This window comes from Marmota flaviventris, chromosome 11, assembly GCF_047511675.1.
Source record: "Marmota flaviventris isolate mMarFla1 chromosome 11, mMarFla1.hap1, whole genome shotgun sequence".
NCBI classification, from domain to species: Eukaryota; Metazoa; Chordata; class Mammalia; order Rodentia; family Sciuridae; genus Marmota; species Marmota flaviventris.
Window position 1 is genome coordinate 63575758 of NC_092508.1, and position 21669 is coordinate 63597426.

General features: G+C 37.4%; 1 protein-coding gene across 1 annotated transcript in view; it reads left to right on the plus strand.

The window, feature by feature from the left end:
• Positions 1–21669, plus strand: part of Stk39 (serine/threonine kinase 39) — a 270584-nt gene that overhangs the window by 214013 nt on the left and 34902 nt on the right. Inside the window, exons 15-16 of the mRNA XM_027946124.2 lie at positions 263–315; positions 4953–5021. Of these exons, the coding sequence (XP_027801925.2) occupies positions 263–315; positions 4953–5021 (122 nt within the window). The remainder of the gene's footprint in view (positions 1–262; positions 316–4952; positions 5022–21669) is intronic.

A 21669-nucleotide genomic window follows, 5' to 3' on the forward strand; every position in this document is an offset into this window, starting at 1 on the left:
GTACAGATTTTCTAAAATTAACATTTTGTTTTTGGAACTTTGTGATACAGGTATGTTTAAATAAGGTAAATTAAATTAGATGAATAAATCTTTTCATTTATTATTATCATAACCATTTTTTTCAGTGGAGGAAATATTTGGAGGTCATCCAAACTAAAATGCTAACTATGTGTTAGTAGCATCTTGTAAAACTTGGGATTTATTTAGTTTGATTAAACTTTGCTTCATTAGGTTTTAATGTGCTACATGTTATGTATTTCAGAAACTCCAGAAAGGAACTTAATGATATACGATTTGAGTTTACTCCAGGAAGAGGTGAGTTTTAATTGAAATTATTATTTTAGTGCTACAAGAAACATTTCAGAAATTGATTGCAAGCATGTGGTTATAATTTGCTATTCAAAAATGCTTTGTCTAAAAGCAAAGGAAGGAAGGAGGGAGAGAGGGAGGGAGGGAGGAAGAAAGGAGTTTTGATAATTGTAAGGATTCAAAACTGAACCACTACTGACTGCATGAATCCCGTTGACACATGCGGTACAGTGCATACTCACACATATAAATTGGATATATTAGCTCAACCATGAAAATAAGTACTGGCATGGTAATGGGAAATTATGAATATATAATGAGAAGCACCAGCAGTCCTAATGAGTGTTGAGCAGCAAACAATGGTGTCATTCAAAAAGGTAGCACTCTTTGCCTCCCGGTCTCAATTCAGGTTTCAGGAAACCTCTCTTGGGGAGTGTTTGTTGCCTCTTTTAGCTCTGTGCACCAGGGGTGAGCTTGATAGGAACAATGTCGATTGTCTAGTAGTATGCAGTTTGTGTATTTTAAATAAGTTGTTGCAACTGCTTGAAAGCTGGTCTGGTTGTTCCTTCAACTCCTGCATGCCTGAAATAAAGGACCATCTTTTATATTTTGCACCTAGAAAAAAAAGATTGGTTTGCCTTAGAACCTAAAGTAATCTTGGTTAAGTAATAGATAAATAACATTTAAAAGTTTCCAGAGATCACAATACTAATTGTTAAGAAAAAAGTATACTATTGCAACTATTTGGTTTTTAAACAAAATAACCCAGAAAACTTTAAAATCAGATGTTAATGCTGAGACCATAACAGTTTTTCATGACCTCTAAGTTCAGATTTTTACATAGATGAAAATGGTTTCCTCAATGTCTATACTGAAGACCTTTCTTTTTAAAAAAATTTTTAATTTATTCTAATGTTATACATGACAGCAGAATGCATTTTAACTCGTAGTACACATATAAAATACGTTAGTCTCATACATTTTAATTTACAAATATATGTAATATTTGATTTATTGGGGCTCCACATAAATTTTAATTTGACTAAATAAATTGTATTTGCTAAAATTCTGAAAACTCCGAGGTGCAAGGACTTTCTACCTTGATAGCTGTTCATTAAGTAAAATGTCTTGACATCATGCTTCTGTCACTTGCAAGGAGAAAAACAAACTCAAATGCCCCTGGAGCCAAAGTAAATGGTGGGGCACTTCAGGAGACAGGGCAATTTAATCTAATATATTGATGTTCAGTTGTTTTTTTAAAATAACTTTTTAGTTGTAGATGGATATATGATACCTTTATTTTATTTATTTATATTTATGTGGTGCTGAGGATCAAACCCATTGCCTAACACATGCAAGGCAAGTGCTCTGCCACTGAGCCACAATCTCAGCCCTGATATTCAGTTTTGAGGGAAAAAAAAAATTGCTGACAACTAAATAAAATATGTTCCTGGGCTATATGTGGACATTGACTCCTGCTTTTGATCTCTAGTCTTCTGTAAAGGCAAAGATTTCATGATTTCCATATATTTAAATTAAACTAAAATATGAAGTGTCTTTTGCAAAATAAATGTCCATAGGGCCCTCATGAATTGCTAATTGATTTTTCTTTCCAGAAATCTCCATCTTTAACAATTTAGAGTCTGTCTGTAGAAATTATACAGCACCACTCAGGGTTATCAACAAAGCTATTTATTTTATCATAATATAAAAATACTGACCAGACAATGCTGTGATAAAAATCTAGTAGTTATACACTATCTCAAATACAGTAAGTAGAAAGAACAGATTCTTAATTTAAGGTTGCTTCTTTTCATCTAATTGTTTGAAATTAACTATGGCAATGAAAATAAATTTTAATTTTGAAAGGTAACAAAGGAACAAATTTCCAAGTTGAGGATTTCTCTGGATAGGCGAGCCCATTAATGCATTTGCATTACTGGTCCATTTGTACTGGCTTTGGCAGCCTCATTTGCCAGGGCTCATTTGAGAGTCTCTGCTTTTGTTACCCAAACAGAAACCATAGCATTGACTTCTCAATGCTAGTGCACGCTTACTGAGCAACTGAGCACAGACCCATTACTAAGGGAAGCCCCACATACATTTCACTGCACTTCCGTGAATCCTGATACTGTCTGTATTTCAGACATGATCTGCAGTGAATCCTGTGGATGCACACCAGCTGGACCCTGAGTTTGTGCTGTGTGTAAACATGAATAAGTATATACAGCATAAAACATAACACAAATAAAATATTCTCTGTCCTCATTAGAAGACAAGTCCTTTGTGTTTACTCTGTCACTGTAGGCTCTGGAAGCCAGGCATGAATACTAGATTATTTGATCCATTGATATAAAGAATGTTGAACAGCTGAAAGAAAAAATAGATTACTAATGAAACATGAAATAATTATTTCACATTTCTTTTCTAAATTGTTACTTATGCTTTACTTACGTGCATACAAGATGACTGCATAATGGCACACACACCGATGTGGACTACTTCCCATTTTGGCCAGCTTATTATCACCCATTTGCCATTTTGATATGACTCATCTGGTGCCCAAGAGTCCTGAAAATAGAAGGACATGCTGTACACTTTAATCATTTGGGAATGTCTGTTCACCGTGGTACTGTTTTAGTGCTAGCCCTCCATGTGGCTTTGTTTGACTATCCCATTTTCAGCTACGTTCTGTGATTGCAGCTCCTTACTCAGGTATAAGATCTTATTGCTGCTTTACAGCTGGTGTAACACATTGAAATGCTTTAACAGATGATCAGTCACTGAAATATAATGACTGCCTCCTGCACACCCAGTGCCTACTAGGTGTTAGATACTTTAATTCAATGTGCTTCTGTTCCTGAAGACTTGGGTGGCATCCAGGAAGGTGGAGAATCGAGGCTGAGTGTTCCAGCAGCTTCAGAAAGAGAAATCACATTCAGGGTAGAGCCTTTCATTATGCTATCCTGGGTTCCACCTTAGGGGGTCATTTCATCACAAAGGGACTTTTATAAGGTTCCTTTTGTACCTCTGATGAAAAGGACAAGGCCCAAGATAAGTTCACTTAATATGGGATTTCATAGTTAGTAAGGTTTCTATATATTTCTTTGCCATTTTACTTCATTTTGTCCCATTGTATGATGATCCCATTATGAAATGAAACCAGTAAAATGGTAAAATAACATGATTTCTCTGAAAGTATAAAGAATATACATTAGGTTTCAAATTATTATTAAAAATTTGAGGAATTGGGCCAGGTGCAAAAGGGAGACAAAGAGAGCAGGAGGGTGGAAGGTGCCTTTCAGGTGAACTTTGTCATTAGCATCTTCCTTGCCAATTTTTTTTCCCCCAAGTACTTTCTATGTGACAAACACTGGGCAGAGCACTTCAAATGCCAAGAATTGTGAAAGACAACTGTAGCTGCAGCTACATACTCATGTGTGTGCATGCATCTCTCTCTCTCTCTCTCTCTCTCTCTCTCATACACACACACACACACACACAAACACACACACACACACACACACATATATATATATATATATATATATATATATATATATATATATATATATATATATATATATATTTAATTCATTTGCAAGCCACCAGGGCCAGTTTTTGCTGTGGGCAGCTCTTAGCACGTCAAACTACAATCCGGATTTAATGCCTGTTGGATTTAGCAGCCTTGAGTTGCTTTACTTTGAGTTGCTCCCTGACTTTGGAAGACACTGATATCAAGCCTCCAGCTACACCTGCAGGCTGCCCAACCAGTTTCTTTGTATCTAGCTACAGTTCTGGATGTTTGTGATGTTGTCAGAGGCTGTGGAGACCAAGTCACCTCTCTCGTAAAAACATAGAGGTCTGTAATGGTTCTTTTGAGCTTGTGGTAATTTCTCAATTCCTCTTTATAAAGTCTTCAAATAGAAGATAACAGTGTTATCATGTTCATTCATAACCCTTCAATTAAGCAATTTCAGCTATATTCACTTGCCACAGCCTGTTCAGTCCCATCTTTATGAGATTGCCAACTCCTGTCACTTATCATTGAGAAACTACATTATTTTACTCAACCACATTTTCTAAGAGAATGAATCTGTTGCTATCAGATGATCAATGTCATGTTAAAGGAGTTTCTTAATAGCATGAAACTAAGTGGCTCATCTTAATAGTCCAACAAGCTCACAGGCTGTTTATACCAAATTTAAGGTTGTATCAGATGCCGCTCATTCGGCCTTTGCCATAAATTCTGAATCAGTAGCTAGAAAAGGTTTGATGGTGGCTGGATTTAACCTTGGCTAGAAGAAAAGCAGCATCACAGGGAATGGTTTTATCTCCTAGAAGTGTGTTTGAGGAGGAATTCAGATCATAACCAGAAGGCAAAAGTTTTTTGGTTCATCAAAAGTGGAAAAAAAAACAACTTTATAAAACATCTGTTGAATAAATAGCAAGATGCAAATTGTACATGGTAAAATATATTTTATGTTGCTTTTGATTTTTTTTTCTTCTGACAGAATCTGAATTACTGAATTAAAACTCTTGTGGGTGATTTTTGTAAATGAAAAATATATATTTTACATTGTACTGGATTGTTGATTTTTATTTTATGGTTACTAATACATATTCATTTCACATTTGGACAGATACGGCAGATGGTGTATCTCAGGAGCTCTTCTCTGCTGGCCTGGTTGATGGTCATGATGTAGTTATAGGTAAATTGTTTTTTAGTATGCAGTGTCATTTTCTTGATGTATCACGTGAAAATGTGTTTGTTTAGAAGCAAAAATTTTCACTAAGGAATAATTCATTCTACATTTTTAAAAATTCTTGATGAATTCTTACCTATTATGTGAAAGTCAAAAGCTCTAAATATAATTCTCTCCCATTTACCTGGACGTGATTTATCAGATGAGGAACCTCATTTATTGGACACATAACAAAGAATCCAGAACTAAGATCCAAAGTCTACCATGTAGCAAAAATAAGATACAGTAAATTCCATGCACCGAAGTTTGGGAACCTTTGAGGCCATTTCTCATAGTTTCTCTATCCTTTCTAATAAATCCAGATGTTAGTTTCCCAACCTTCAGCAGTACTTATCATGAAATCTAGGTTGGAGGGGACTTTAAGATCATTCAGCCTAGTTCTTTTGTTGTATGGTTAAGGGAACAAATTTCCCAAAGAGGTTCTGAGCTTTGTCCAGAGTCATGCAACTGGGTTTTGGCAAAGCCACTTCACTTTGAAACTGTGGGTCTTTCTACCACTTTGAGAATCAAAAGATAGTTGCCTGGAAATGGGAGAGTCTGCTAGACGTGAGCCCACTGAGAGGAGCAAGCAACAGTGCTTGGACCTCCTGACCGGCAGAGGAGGTGGAGATGCTTGAAGAGGCAGGTGAGGTCACTGAAGAAAACCTGGGATATCCTGGTTCTACCCAGTAAGGATGGATAGCTCCTTCTCCTCAGCAAATTCTGAGTTTATAAATACTTTATATATTCTCTATTAGTGTCTAGCCATCATAATGGCCCTGAGTAATCAAGAGTGCTTAACATATTAATGCTAAAACATTACATTAATTATATTGTTAATTATAATAGCAATAACTAAAAGAATATATGGTCCAATAAAACTTCCTTCAAAAATACACAAATCAAAATTAATGTTTGAATTTACAATGCTCCCTCTAAGTGATGTTTTACTATTAAAAAAATCATCCATTCAAAGTAAGTTCTTCCCAAGTAATGCTGGAGTATGTGACAGAGGGAATTTGAGGTAGATATGTACAAGTATTGGAATAATTTGTTCCTATAAACTTGCATTGTTAGTCATTAGAAAGTAAATTACTGTATTTTATTTAAATAATAATATATACTAGATTTATGTTGGGAAATTAGAATTCTGATTAAAGAATCAGCATGTATGTTATTCATATGCAAATAATACAACATAAATATAAAGATACCTTTAAAATTAGAAAAAATATGTGTTGATTATATATGAAGTGTGCACAGTAACTTCACAAGGAAGCTACAATTCCATTGCCAAAGGTTCCTACAAGGGGAGATATGTCATATTTTAAAGGAAATTCACACAAACACATTTACATATTCATATATTTATTTATATGTGTATTTCTATTTATGTCCTACCTTTCACACTTTCCTTTACATTTCTGTGTGATCTCATGGCCAGCTGAGTTCTTGCTCAAGTTTTCTGATCAAATGTGAGGGGGAAGCAGAGAGAAAAGGTCGATTCAACTTTCATGTCTACTTTAAATTCCATCTCAGATTTCTTTCTCTAAACTACCAGTTCCTTGATAGAGGTGAGCACTATCATTCTCATTAGAAAAAATAAGCACACACCTTGGTATCTTGGTATCTTAGCTTGGTATCTTAGCTCAACCACAAAAGTGTGGAAAACAGTTAATGACTAGATCAGGATATCCTGCAAGATATATTTCCCTTAAAGAGAACTATGGCTCATATACTGAGCAGCCAGAATTAAAAATTAATCAACAAATGAAGTGAAAATAATAGTTAAAAACCCTCTTTTAAACAGCTGCTGATGTCTTCCATTGGGCACAAAGTCAAGGACCACATTATCTTCATTTACACTGATCCTGACAAGCGGTTGGAATATGGGAAGTAAGAGATCTGTGGGAAGGCATTAGGTCACATCTGTCTTTAGGCATGGTCTTGCTCCAGGCCTACAGTCAAATTTAGTGTACCTCTTTATTTGCCCCACACTCAACTGAGTCTAAAATAGAGGGTTTTTGTTGTTGTTGTTGTTGTTGAATGTTTAAAAGGAAGGAACTAAGAAATTAAGTCAGAATTTCTGTATAATTTATTAAAATGCGTTTTAAACAGTAAATAGCCAGAAAGCTTCTGTTTTTCTATGACTTAATTATTCTTCTTAAAAGTGTCTTCATTTTGCCTTTTTCCCCTTTGGAGCTAAAGCATGGCTATGTGTAAGATGCTGGAGAAAGCACAGGCCTGGGTAACTCTTCCTTAGACTTGCCCAAGGACGTGATACCTGAGCCTTTGCAGGGTTTGCATGTTTCACTTGATAATCACCATTGAGAACAGGTTGTTTTTGATCACTATTTTATGTAAGGTAGAGAGAACAGGTTGTTTTTGATCACTATTTTATGGATGTAAAACTGAGGTTAAAAGAAGTACCTGGAATATTGTAGCTTGTACTGGTCCTTGAATTTCTGTCTCTGGACTCCAAGTTCAGAGCCTGTCCTTGACACCCTATATAGGGTGGTTCTTGAGTCTCCTGGGGGAAAAAAAAATAGCTTGTCTTCGTTTTTTATTTCTTAGAGCAGCTTGACAGAAAGATAAAATATGTTTGATCCCGTCCTTCTAACCAATCCCAGCGATTCTTAATCCCTCCCTCCTCACCTATTTCCCTCCTTACTGGATATGTCCCACCAGCATATGAATATGTTTTTATTTCTCCCAGCTTAAAAAATTCCTACCTCTGTTCACCTGACCTCTTGATACATTTACTTTCCTTCACCCCCTTACAGTTAAATTTATCAGAACAATTGCCCCTGCATTCAATTCCTTTCTTACGGTGGTCTCTTGAACCCGCTACAGCCAGGCTTTTGACCTCCCCACTCCACTCAAACTGTTCTTTTCAAAGCCCTGTCTGGGGCGGACACACCTGGCAGATGGGATGGCAGATGCACAAGTAGGAGCAGCCAGAAAAGGGTGAGGTCCTGTGGTGTGAGAAGGACTCCATCTTCCTAAAGCTGGGGCTGATCCTCTGTGCTCATCTTCCTTGGCCTGTCAGCAGCACTGGCACAGTTGACAGGGCTCTCCTCATGACAAAGTTTTCATTTGACTTTCAAGACTCCATCCTCTTTTGGTCCTCCTGCTCCACTGGGAAGACGGTTTGTCCTCGTCTCCCTGACCTGTACATTTTGATGTGTCAAAGGACTCTCTCCTTGGACCTCTTCTCTTTTCTCTAGTCACTTACTCCTTTGGTGATCTCTTCTACTTTCCTGATATCAAATATTTTCTATTCTCTGGCTTCTAAATTTATATCTGTGATCCAGATCCTTTGAATTCTGGACTCACATCCAGCTCCCTTTTTAGCATCTTCATTTAGCATCTGAAATTTCAATTCACATCTCCAAATTCCAGCACCCTGGTGTTTCCTCCCAACCTACTGCTACAGTGGTGTGGCACTCTGTTGATGTCACCTCTAGCTTTCCAGGTGCAAAGGCCAAATATCTGAGATTTGTGCTTGACTTTTCTTTCTCTCCTGCCCGACATCTACCATATCTGAATGTGCCAATAGTTACTGACCATCTTGATTCCTGTCCTATTTCAATCCCTTCTCATTTCCAAATTACCACATTTGTCCCTTTACTGGTGTCCCAGCTTCTATCCTTGCCTCCCTTCAACCTATACTCATTTTAGCAGCCAGAGATATCAAATCCATAGAGAGAGAGAAAGAGAATAGTGTAGTCAAATCCATAGAGAGAGAGAAAGAGAATAGTGGTTGCCAGGGGCTAGGATGAAGGGAGAAAGAGGAGTAACTGCTAATAGATATGGGGTTTCTTTAGGGGTGGCGAATATTTTGGAATTAAAAATAACAGTAGGCACACATCTTTGTGACTATACTTAAAAAAAGCACACCAAATTTTGCACTTTAAAGTGGTAACTTTTATGATGTCAAATACATCTCAATTGAAAAGGAGTCAGATTACGTTAATGCCTTAATCAAAACTTTCTTAAGGATTTCCATTCCACCCCTCAGTGGCCTCTGGTCACTGCACTGTGTGTACCCTGTCACTTCTCTCCTCTTGACTCCCCTTCCACAGCCACACTGACCTTTGGACTGCCTCCAGGATGCACCTTCTTCAGGCACGTGTCTGATTACCCCACATCTCCTGGGGCTTAAATACTATCTGCAAAGAGCTTTCCCCAACCAGACTATTTAAAATTGCACACCACCCCTAGCTCTCTTCCACCTTTTTTACTTTATTACCTAGCCTGGTCTCTTCCTCTTCAGTAGACTACATGTTTCACTCATTTATTTTGTTAAGTGTGTGTGTGTGTGTGTGTGTTTCCCCTTGAGCATCAGGTTCTTGAAGGCCAAGTTTTTTATATATTTTGCAAATTGTCATATGCTCTGTGTTCCAATCTGTTCATTTCTCACAGTATGCCCTCAATAAATACATGGTAAAGATAAACAAATTCCATTTTGAAATACATAGATATCTTATAACACTTTCTTTAGAAACAAAACATACTTTGAATATAGAACTCTAGTGTTTTAAGAATCTTTTAAGATTGTAAAACTCAGATATTATTGGTAAAAATGCTCACTTGAGGAAGGCTGTGCAACAGTCCAATTCATATAGAGATTTGATGATTTCTTACATGTGTATTTTTTCAGCTTCTATAAAAATAAAATAGCTATCATTTAAATAGATTAAAATATGGGCTTTTTCCCATCAGCATTTTCTTTTGAATTGGAGTAAATGCTTACGGTAGCATGAAAGAGCTGAAAAAAGCAATAGCCTATGTTATGGAGCTGTGAATGTTATGGCTTTCACCATAGCACAGCAAACACAGGATACAGGAAAAGCTTCATTGCTTACCTTCAGGGTAATCTGCCTAGGGTACGCAGAATTTGGATTGAGGAATTTACAATTTACAAAGCAGAATTTGGATTGAGGAAGGGCTGGTATAGTGAAATGGAGTGATTACTTTTCATACAGAAGCAGGGCAGTGAAGAAATTAAATGCACTGTTTGTAGACTGAAATCATAAGCCCACTTCAGTTGTGCTTAAATTCAGCACTACCTTAGGCAAGAACAGGAAACAGTTTTAGGCTCTGTGTAAATAGACATTCATAAGGTTGGCAATGCCTTCTGGGTGGGTGTTGATTTGAAAAAAAAAAATAAGTTTGCAAGATGAAAAACTAGATGATATGCATGTACAAGTTTACTTATCTTGCCTAACTGCTTTGGCTGGAAAATGTAAATAGACCAGATCTGAATCCCTATTCCACTTGTCTCAAAGAGGATTCCCAAGGATGACCAGAGAAACTCCTTTGCCTCCTGATTAAAAAACAATCCATTCGAAAGAAGTTTTCTCTGGAAGGGGAATTGGGGAGGGGGAGAAGAAGAACAAAAAATTTATTTGTAAAAAGGAAACAAAAATCCTAAATTCTGTTCAGACCTTGTGATGAATGGTATTTTTTATTCTCTTTATAATGAGTTTCAGAGCTTCAGCATGAGAAGGGACATGGGCAGATGTGTTAAGCTAGGCAGTTGCAGGACCTGCTCAGCAGCTCCAATCTGTAAGTGCTACCAGAGTCTTAGGTACAGGACTGATCACCTGTGCAAGAGAGGATGCTACCTTGGGAATGCCCTGGGACACCTGACCACTGACTGTTCCTGTTGGGGTTTTATACCTCTTTTCCTGGCTGTGCAAGAACATATGTCTGTTTCCTTTAAGTGGAGTTTAGAGCCAGATGTTGGAATTTCTGTCTCCTAATAAAAGAACTGTTTCTGCATTCATTTGTACAATTTTCCTCTGATGGAATATTGAGCCTGGCTGATTCGTTATCACTGAAATGAAAGCTTATTTTAGCTATATGTGTTTCCACAAGCTCGCTCTGTGGACTTTCGGATGTATTATTTATGTTCCTGAAATGTTTATTTTCTGTTCTTGAAGAATCATATTCAAACCTGTTTGCTTTGCAAGACTTGTCATTTATGTCACCTCCATGATGCCTGCTTTCTGCCTGCCCCTCACTTCCACAGTTGGGAGGACAGTCTGTATTCCTCTAGGATATGGAGGATTAGATTCTCGCCACCCTGTGACACAGGCTTCTGTCACACAGTGCTTCCTGGTGCTGTCTCTTCTTCATGGGGAGGTCAAAGGGGCATTTAGGGTTAGGCCTGCTTTCTGTTATTGCCTCTATCATCCTTGTTGCACAGAGGTGTTGAATTAAATCATGGGTAAAGAAATACATTCAATTCTGTTTGACAAATGTAATTCTGGATCAGCATGTGAATTGATAATATTGCAAATATTGTTACACTCTTTAAAAATGAAAGAGTGATTCACATGATTGTTCTTCCTTTCCCCCCTCCTGCCTCCCTCTTTCTCTCTCTCTCTCTCTCTCTCTCTCTCTCTCTCTCTCTCTCAAACTGACCTACCCACATAGCCTGTGATGGGATGCCTAGAGGGTCTCCTCTCCCCTAGTGCTTGCTGAGTGTTTCTCAAACCATGGGCTGTGTGATGCCTGCATCAGGGTCTTATCTGGGTTGCTTATTCATCATGCACAATTCTGAGTTCCAGTCTAGTGTCACAGCATCAGGAATCTTGGGCATGGAGTGAGGAAATTGTGCTTTTTAAACAAGCTTCCCTCTGGGACATCTTATACTATTGGAATTTCATGGTCATGTGTACTTTCTGTTTGTAGCAAGTAACCTTTGGAGACTGTTTTTAGCCCATTTTATCACGTGTATCTTCCCAGTCTTGCTAATGTCCTCTGTTTTTCTGCTTTACTTGATTCTCTTCTCTCATTAGAAGTCTGCTTTTAGACAGTACCAGTTCTCTTTTTTAAAGTATGCATTTGCATGTATGGATGGTGCGGATGCTGTATGTGTGAAAGAGCCTCACTGGTGTCAATTTTTACCATAAGGAGTCATTACGGTTTTTATTAAAACTAACATTGCTGCTCAGGGTGCAGTAGCTCCTCCAGGTGGCTTTAGCTTTTATCTTTCTATATAATGGCCAAGTATCTTTAGGCTTCAAAGTATGCAAGCAACAGAGTCTTGGCTCATTCATGAACATATGGTTGACTGTGCAGTGCTGCTCCCCAGCTCTCTTCAGGGCAGTTCGAGTGTGTTATGAATGATTGGGATTTATTGAGCAGCAGTGCACTTTTACAATGGAAAAAGAGTGAACATCTTCTCTCTTATATTCAGTTAAGTGATTATGCTGTGGTGTTTACTGATGTTGAAATTTAGTGAAGAAAAGCAGTTTTCATTAACAAAATGGTGTCTTTGACAACTGTACTATGATTTTCAAGTGGGTGTCAGTTTAAAAAGGAAGAAAACTCCTTAACCCCTCATGTTCCATTGTCCCATATATAGGACACCTGTAAAAAAAACAGGACATAATGGGATAAGGAGTTTTCCAGGTTTAGACAGGCTTGGAGATTGTTGAATGATGTTGATAATTATAGTCTAGCTATTCCTGATTTAAAGTGGTCTCTGTGTTAAGTTTAATCCTCCAGGGAATTAGGAACTTTACATGCCTTGGGACTGCTATCCAGATTACTTTCCTTGATTTTCTTTTTACCAGAAATGTTGAACAATTAAATATGGCTCAAGCTTTCCATTTTCAAAAAAACACTGCTGCCAATTTCATTATAACTCATTGTTCCTGGTTTCCAAATACCCTTTAAAAAAATCTTTATTGAAGCATTTATTACCTAAATAGAAAAATATCACAGTGATATTAAAAATTGGTGTACAAAAATTATTTTTAAATATTAACAAGTGATAGACTAGACTTTAATATCAAAGTGCCATGAATATTGGTTATTAATTCTAATTCTGTTAAGATGAATGACTACCATTTCTAAATGAGTTAAAATATTCAGCAACTGAACTCTTTGGAGAAGAGTTTCTGAAGTGTCACTGTTTCACCATCCACAAAACTGTTTGCTCTGTGGAATGCTGGCAACCAAGCCAGAGAGGTTGTGCATACATACACACAGCCCCCACAAATTCAGCATTTATTTGGTCATAGACCTAAGGTTTAATGTATTTTTCAATTTTATCTAATTAAAGCAGAAAGACAGGTGGGCAGAAGCAAAATGGGTAAAATGGTTGCTTTAGCAGAGTGTAGTTTTTATAATCTGGTGACCATACACACCTGCCCAGAAGAAAGTGTGGCTAGCAAACTGTCAGAAGCTGAGCTGCAGTGCTCCCTCACAAGTCCTCTGCCAGCTTAGCCACTCTCTGTGCTTACCTGCATGTAGATTATAGGTAAAATGAGCAGCTATCCAGACAAGGATTGGCAGATCTGTCCTTTATAAAGAACATTTGATTTGGGACAGAAAAGGATGATGCAAAACTACTCTTCAAAATATAGACAAATATTTCCTGAAGTTCTGGCATAAAATTACATCTGTAATTTCCCTAAAGATGCTTCCTATTTCTATATTACACGATTATGAATCAGCGCAGCAGTAAACCAAGCTTGCTGCAAGCCCTGATTTTCCAATTAACACTGTCACTTTTTATTTCGTTAGGAGTTGGGTACCCTCTTTAAAAACCACTGGTACAGAGTCCAGTTAAGACTTGTACTTAATTTCACTTAAGTGAAATCAAAGCTTGCTAGTGGATTAGTCTAGGTCACTAGAGTCTTGCTCTTTTTAATTACTTCAAATTGTCCTGTTTTAATTAAAATGTTAATCTAGCTTTAAACTCAGGAATTAGATATGCCTCAAGATTATACTCAATCCAGCCAAACTTTTTTTGAGTATTACAGTAATCACCATATTACCAGTCCCTGCCTATGACAAGAATATTTTTCTTATGGAAATGTAATAGGGTTACTTTGGATGAGGAACTCTAGTCTACCCTTTATGATAACATCCATTTTTCTAAAATAACCAAGTGTGTAAGATTTAAGTTAAATGATTCTTTTCTTAAATAATCATCCAGTAGTATCTGATTCGTGTGTGTGTGTGTGTGTGTGTGTGTGTGTGTTTATCCACTTCAGAAATCTCTGGGTCTACATAAATTTTAACTATTCCCATCAATAGTACAATATTCTAGATATAAATAGATGGTCAGATATGCTTATTATTAGCCTGACAGGCAGGTCTCCACATTTCAAAATGAAATATCACTGCTGGTTTTTTAACTTTATTGGTGTGTCTCATAATAATTTCTTATATATCAGGAAATAAAACTTCTTGTTTACCTAATCACAATTTTTTTTTAAGTCAAGGGAGAAAATTAAGCCCACATTTTGGCTCCAAGTGGGCTTATTATCACTGTTTTGGCATCATGTCTAATTATGACTTTAGATTTGATACTGTAACTTGAATTTGATTACCATTGATTTTTAAACAAAGGCTTCCTTGCCAATCCTAAGAAAATAGTTCTTAATCTTGCACTTTGTAAGTTTAACATCCCACAGTTTACATAAACAGCATTTTCAAGACAAGGAGACACTTTACCTGGTCACCTTCTAATAGAGTAAGAAACTTGTCCTTGTTATCAGGATTATGCTCCCTCCAGTGTAAGATCAATATTTGTACCCAGTTTTGTTCTTGGGCTAGTGTTTTTAAAAGCACACAGTATGTTTTATAACTCATGGTAAACAACCTGTAAATGCAGGTTTTCCTGAAGTATTCTGTGTCTGATGAGCCATAGATCCATCTAGCAAGACAGTTAGGAAAGCATTCAAATAGCCCTAGGTGCAGACTCATGGGTTTGGCTATACATTGTTCTGACCAAAGTATACTTAGGCAGAAGTGAAGGAGTTGTCCATTAGACTTGGAGGGTGAGGATGTTTCTGCTTCTTAATAGTAAAATGCTGTAACCTCTACCCTTCTTGTTCAGTGGTGAGAAGTTTGTTACTTGAAGTGAGGACATTATCAGATTCAAAGTATCTTTTCAGTAATAAACCCCCTGGAGGGCTAATAAAGATTCTGAGCCACACCAGTTTGTGGTTATTGACTAGGTTTTTAGAAATTTGATATACCCATGAATAATTTCTTCACTGGATGGGTGGGTCCAAGGTCAGAAATATGTTGCGGATCTTTGTACATTTTTGTCTTTCTTTGATTTGCAGAGTCAGGACAGTACAGAACATCAAAACTGCTGAGGCACTATGTAGTCTGACTTCCCTTCCTAACTGGGTTGACTGTTAACTCTTACTTATCCTTCTCCATAATATCTTTCTAGTCCTTGTATTTGTTTATGAAAAGGTGAGAATGACATACATGAGAATGTAACACCTGATAGAAAGGTGGAGTAAGGTTAAAAGAGTATAATTTAGGAGGTGTTATTCTTGGGAAACATAAAAATACTACAGATTATTCTGATTGATGGGCTTCTCAGCCCCTGGCACAGTTCTGGATTTCTTTTTCAAAAAATGTTGGCTCTTTTCTTAGTGCTCATGAAAATTTTTATTAGGTAAGAGATGGGTATGAAAAATTAATTTTTATATTTTTTCCAGATGGATTTTTAATGTCAAAAATATAGAACTCTGCACTTAAAATAACTCTGAACAGTGGCTTTTGTATATTTAATTAGCAACCATGAAATACCTATGCAGTTCAAATGTCTGCAGACTAAATGGTTTTTGACCACTGTTCACAGATATATGCTTGGGTTTATTACTGGGAGTCCCCAAAGGGAGGTGTGCCAGGGGTCCTTAAATCACTTTGGTAGTGCTGATTAGCATGTACTGGTATCATTGGTTACCACTCACCAGTGTCACCAGCCAGCATGAGGGCCCCATAACAGGTGTGCTGCTTCCAGAGGTTCCCAGGGTACTTCCCAGGCCAGAGTGCTGCTTGCTTTGATGCAGAAGTAGGGAGAGGGGCCTTCTACCATACATTGTCACACAGGCCCTGAAGTTCCTGTACTTATTCATTTGTTAAATAAAGGGTCTATGCTACTCTCTGATGGGTACACATGGTGAACAAACAGACAGGGTCCTTGCCCTCATGAAACCTGCAGTCTAGCATGAGAGGTAAGTCTTAGGTGAGTCAACATGTCTGTGAAGTCACAATCTATGAGAAGCATTCTGAAGGAAAAACAGTGTGCTCAATAAAGAGCAGTGAACAGAAGTTCTACATGGAATTTAAGAATAAAGAAAGCCTTCTTGAGGAGATATCTGTGTGAAGTCTGAGTTCAAGTCTGTCCACATTGGGCATGTTCATAGATAATGGACTTTACAAAAGATGACCAGGGTGGACGGATCACGAGAGTGAGCAGAGGATGATATGAAATGAGTCTGGGGCAGAAGCAGGAGCCAGATCATGAGGACCTTGTAAACAGCCATTAGCTGTACTGACTTGCAAAAATGAAATCCCAGTCTTTAGTGTTTTGAGTTCCCATGAAAAGTATGAATCATGGGCCTTTCTCATCTTTTTCCTATTGAAGAGGACAAATGAATATTTTCCTTTAGACTCATTTCATTCTGCAGTTTACTATGGGTTTGATCCCTTTGCTGCCTGAACTGATTGCCATTTGAGGTGAATGGAAGCTACAGAGGGACGAGAACACTGCTCTGGAAGACCAGAGAAATAAAAGCCAAGATGATGTTTCCACATTGTAGGTTCATTATGTTGGAGGGCATTGAAAAGTGACTTGCAATTTAATGTTTGGGGACCAGGAGAACTGCAGAGATACCATTTAATAATTCTGAATCCAATTACTCTATCAAGACGAAATTAGAATTTCTAGAAAAGGTAAAACTTAGGCATTTAATTGCAGGCATTTTCCTTATATTAATTGGTAACCAAAGGGCCTTCATGTATAGTCCCAAAAGGATGAAGTAAATTTTCTATTTTATAATATTGCCTTATTCTCACAAAAATAGTGGAATGGGCTGAGATAGCACTATACATACCAGTAGAACTATTATCATTATAATAGAGTACAGATACATAAAATATTCATGTTCATTGAGTTAAAGCAAACCTGCCGTTTCAAGTCCATTAATTGCTGTTGAATTTAGTGAATTTTCTTTCAGGGAATAACATTCTAATTATCTAAATTAAAGTGTGCCTCATATTCAGAATGCAGGCTCAATAAAAAAAGTCTTTGTGTAGCTACCCTGTGTCAGGGTGAACTGGATGTAGGGCTGGGGCAATATTTTGTGGGAAAATTGCAATATTTTCCCACAGTTGTGGGAAAATTTATAAGTCAGTAAAACTTCCTCATATGACTGGTTATTTCTTTGTTTTTACCCTCTCTTTAATTTACTTTATTCTCTCTGCCATACTTTCAAGGGAAAAAGCTTTGCAACCTTCTGAGGACTCAAGAAAAGACACACATTTAATGGCATAGAAATGACTATGCAGAACTGAAGTTTCCATTAACTGACGACTCCCACAGTTCTTTCAATAACTGATTTCAGATTGTTTATTGGTAAAGCAACCAATTAATCGGTCATTAGTAAAATCAATTTTTATTTGTGTCTTTGTGTGGGCCACATGGCTCTTCATACTGCACAGAGGTTGAATATACTTTATCTGGAATATTTGGGACCAGAAGTGTACCAGATGTCCAATTTTTTAGACTTTGGGATATTTGCATATACATAATAAGATATCTTGGGAATAAACCCCAAATATAAACATGAAATCAATCTATGTTTCATATGGACCTTATGCACAGTTGGAAGTTAGTTTTATTTGATATATTAACTGATTGTGTGCATGAAACAAAGCTTCAGGTTGTGTAGTTTTCTGCCATGGTATCATGTGAGTGCTCAAAAAGTTTGGGAATTTGGAGCATTTCTGACTTGGAATTTCTAGATTATGGGTGTTCAACTCACACTATTTTTTTGCAATTATCTTTTAAAATTATCTCCATCTTTATTTAGGCTTTCAGGATCTGGTGTGGGGAAGGAGCAGAGGCATTAAAATCAGAAACATCCTGGTTTTGTCAGTCGGTGTGTGTGGCATTGGGGAGTTTGTTCACCTTTCCTGTCCTCGATGTCTTCTCCACCCATGGGGTGACCCACTTAGCCCACAGGTTACAGGAGAGGTTAGTGTGATGATAGCCTCTCAGCAGCACTAGTAAGTGGTAGTTCTTTCCTCTTTATATTTTAGAGTCAATTCACCTGTTCTCCTGTCCAATATCAGACTTCTTTTGTGAAATACCATCCCAGTCAGAGAATACAAAGCGAGCCTACAACTTCCCAAATAAAATGAGACTCAGCTCCCTGGCAGAAGTAGAGGTAGAAATTCCACCTGAGAAATAATGACTGAACCACTACAGTCCTACTTACTGTCCATGAGATTCTCATATTGGTTTTTGCCGCTTCTGTGCTTGTGGTGGGAGTTCCTTTCTCTCATTACTGCTCTGCCCCAAACGGTGCTAATAAGAGGTATAAAAACCACAAAACGAAAACAGACACTCAGAAAGAAATAGGCAACTGAATAAGTTGGTCTAACCAAATAGTTTGCTTGATGTCTATCTGGAGGTGACTCTAGGGATACCTCCTTGTTTTAGTTTTCTGCCTGTCCACCTCTGCCCTTTCTAGCTGGAAGGACCATCCAGCATGTGTGTAATGCCTCAAAATCTAGGCGTAAGTGGAGAACCCAAGAGAGAAATGCAGATTTTCTTTTTCCTTAAGTTTATTGTTTGAGCCCTGATTCCTCAGCAATGATTTACCTTTGTCACTTTATGAGTTCTTTTGCTGGACACTTAACCTCTCATATTAGATGACAGGAATGTCCACCAGCTTCATGGGGAGTTCACATCCTGACCAAATGGTGTGCTTGCCCAGAGGCTGCAACAGCACAAGCCAGATAGAAGACGAGGCAGTAAGCTTAATAAATATTAAGCATCACCTGGAACTTTATCCCCTGAATTAAGTGATGCTTTGAATCCCCTCTATAAAGTGTGAGACCCAGGGCATGATGGATGCTAATCTGTGGGAGATGGCACTCTAGTGGGTACCCTCCTTCCTGCTTCCACCAGGTAAATTTTACATATAAAAAGAGGTTGTTCCCAAACTTGCTTGCATAGGTTTATTTCTTATTAGAATTATAGCATTTAATTTGTTGAAAAAAATGTGAGTTCAAACAGTGAGGTACTTCTTCAAAACATAAGTTGAATGCTTTGGACAATCTTGATAAAAGCAATTGTTAAAACAAAAACTGTTATTAGATTAGGTATGGAAAAGATAACTCTAAAAACACAGAAGAATTTTTAAAATCCAGTATTTTTAAAATTATCTTGGCCCTACACTCCAAGATTAGACTGTAAATATTAAAACATTACATTTAGCTGGGCAAGGTGGCACATGCCTGTAATCCCTGCAGCTCTGAAGCTGAGGCAGGAGGATCGTGAGTTCAGAGCCAGCCTCAGCAAAAGGGAGGCATTAAGTAACTCAGTGAGACCCTGTCTCTCAATAAAATACAAAATAGGGATGGGGATGTGGCTCAGTGATCAAGTATCCCTGAGTTCAATCCCTGGTAAAAAAAAAAAGAAAGAAAGAAAGAAAAAGCATTACATTTAAGGCTCATTTGAATCACAGTTTTATGTATCCTGCTTAAACTATTTACATTAACTAACTCATTGATATTCCTAGCTTCATCAGATATTAATATTTCTTCCATTAGTACAGGTAGGACCAGCTATATAATTTGTGGGGCCTAGTGCCAGATGGAAAATGTAGGCTTATTTGTTCAAACATTAAGAATTTCAAGGTGGTGCAGCAGAGCATTAAACACCCAGCACCCTTCTGAGCCTGGGCCCTGTGTGTCTTCCCAGACTGCAATCTGTGAGGATGCAAAGATGTGGGGAGGAAAGTTCCCTGGGGAGTGTAGCAGCTTCCCTTGGTGAGAGACAGCTACCCGTTGGTGAATTGCTGCTTAGAATGTGTTTTACTGAGCTTAAACCTACTGTCCTTTAATTTGTACCTCTGAAACAATGCAGAACTTATCTAGTCTCCTTTTTAAGTATTTGGAAACTGCCAAGGCCTCCTTTATCTTTTCTTCTAATGCACTTTTTTGGGTAGCAATACAGTCTCCATAACTTTCTCTTCCTCATCACTGGATACTCTCTTCTTGTCTTTTAGTGTCCTTCTCATGGACAGTGCCCACCTTATTGTATACAAACTCTGAACTCCTAAGGGGATATGAGGATGGCACAGCTTGGGGACATGTTGAGAAAATACTCTATTAGAATTTTAGATAGAATAGATACATTATTTTGTTTTGAACTTGTTAACCACATACTCTGTTTAAAATGTTTAATGTTTTTGTTATGAAATATGAATACATAGACAAGTATGTTAAATACTATGATGCAGGCAATGTTCACTGAGATATCATTGCTACTTCATTTCTCTGTCCCTCCCTTTTAAAGTCTTTTCCAACTGGCTCCTACTCGCCTGATTTGCTCTTATTCATAATTTGTATACTTGATTTCTGTGGCCTGAGGCTTTTACTTTGTTTAGGTCCCTGCAGAGTCTGTGTAGCTGTACTAGAAACTTCTCTCCAGAGAGTTCTACTAACCCTCTTTCTGGCATGATATTTAAGTTTATTAAAATTCTGTGAAATGAACCTCAAAAGTATTATGCTAAGTGAAAGAAGAATAGACAAAAAGGTCACATATTGTATGATTCCATTTCTGTGAGAAAATCCACAGCGTGAGAAGGGTGCTTGGTGATGGGAAGGGACTGCTTCACAGGCACAGCATTTTCTTTCAGGGTGATGAAAATATTCTGGTCCTCGGTAGAGGTGATAGTTATACCACATTTTGAGTACATTAAATGACACTGAATTGTCCACTTTAAAAAAGTTAATGTTATATGGTATGAATTTCATTTCAATAAAAATAAATGCTGTGATATGACTTTATGGGTTTATGGAATTTAGGGAATTTAGAGTTGAATATATAGAATGAAATCAGTAGTGTTACTATTTTAATAGTAATTGTGTTACAAGTATTTACTGTATTCCCAGTGTGATGTACTGCTTTTCCTTGGAAAGCAAGAAGGTGGTTGTACATGGTGTACTAATCCTGACAGGTCAATTGTGTGTGAAGAACAAATTAGGTTCATGTAGTATCTTAGACTGTGGCTTCATTTTGCTCATGGCAAAAATGGAAAGTTCTGTACTTTAAAATAATATTTTAGGTACTAAAATGTCCTCCCTTGTCATTCACCTAAACCACTCACTGGTTGGTGCAAGACTTGGAAATGAAAGCAGTTGGATCAAACCAGGTAAGTTTTCCTTTATGGAAACTCCAAAGAATGTCTCTTGGACCAAGTTGTACAAAAATTTTAATTTCTATATAGCCTATTAACATTCATTTCAAAATAGAATGAATCGTTCCAAGCCTCTGGTGGTGTTTTACAAAACTGTGAAGAAGATAGAGCAATGGGAACATTTTCTTCTGATTCTACATGTTTCATATGAAAACAATCAGTGCCTCCCAGAAAACCACACTGTGTAAAACTTGACCCTTGAAACATTTTGGAGAATTTGAATGATTCTCTAGAAGAAAATGCATTTTCACTTAGAGCAGTTTAAGCTACAAGGGACAGAAGACTCTGTTCAGAATAATTTAAGCCAGGACCTGAACTTACCTAACTCGAAATCCAGAGGGAAGGAGGCTTCA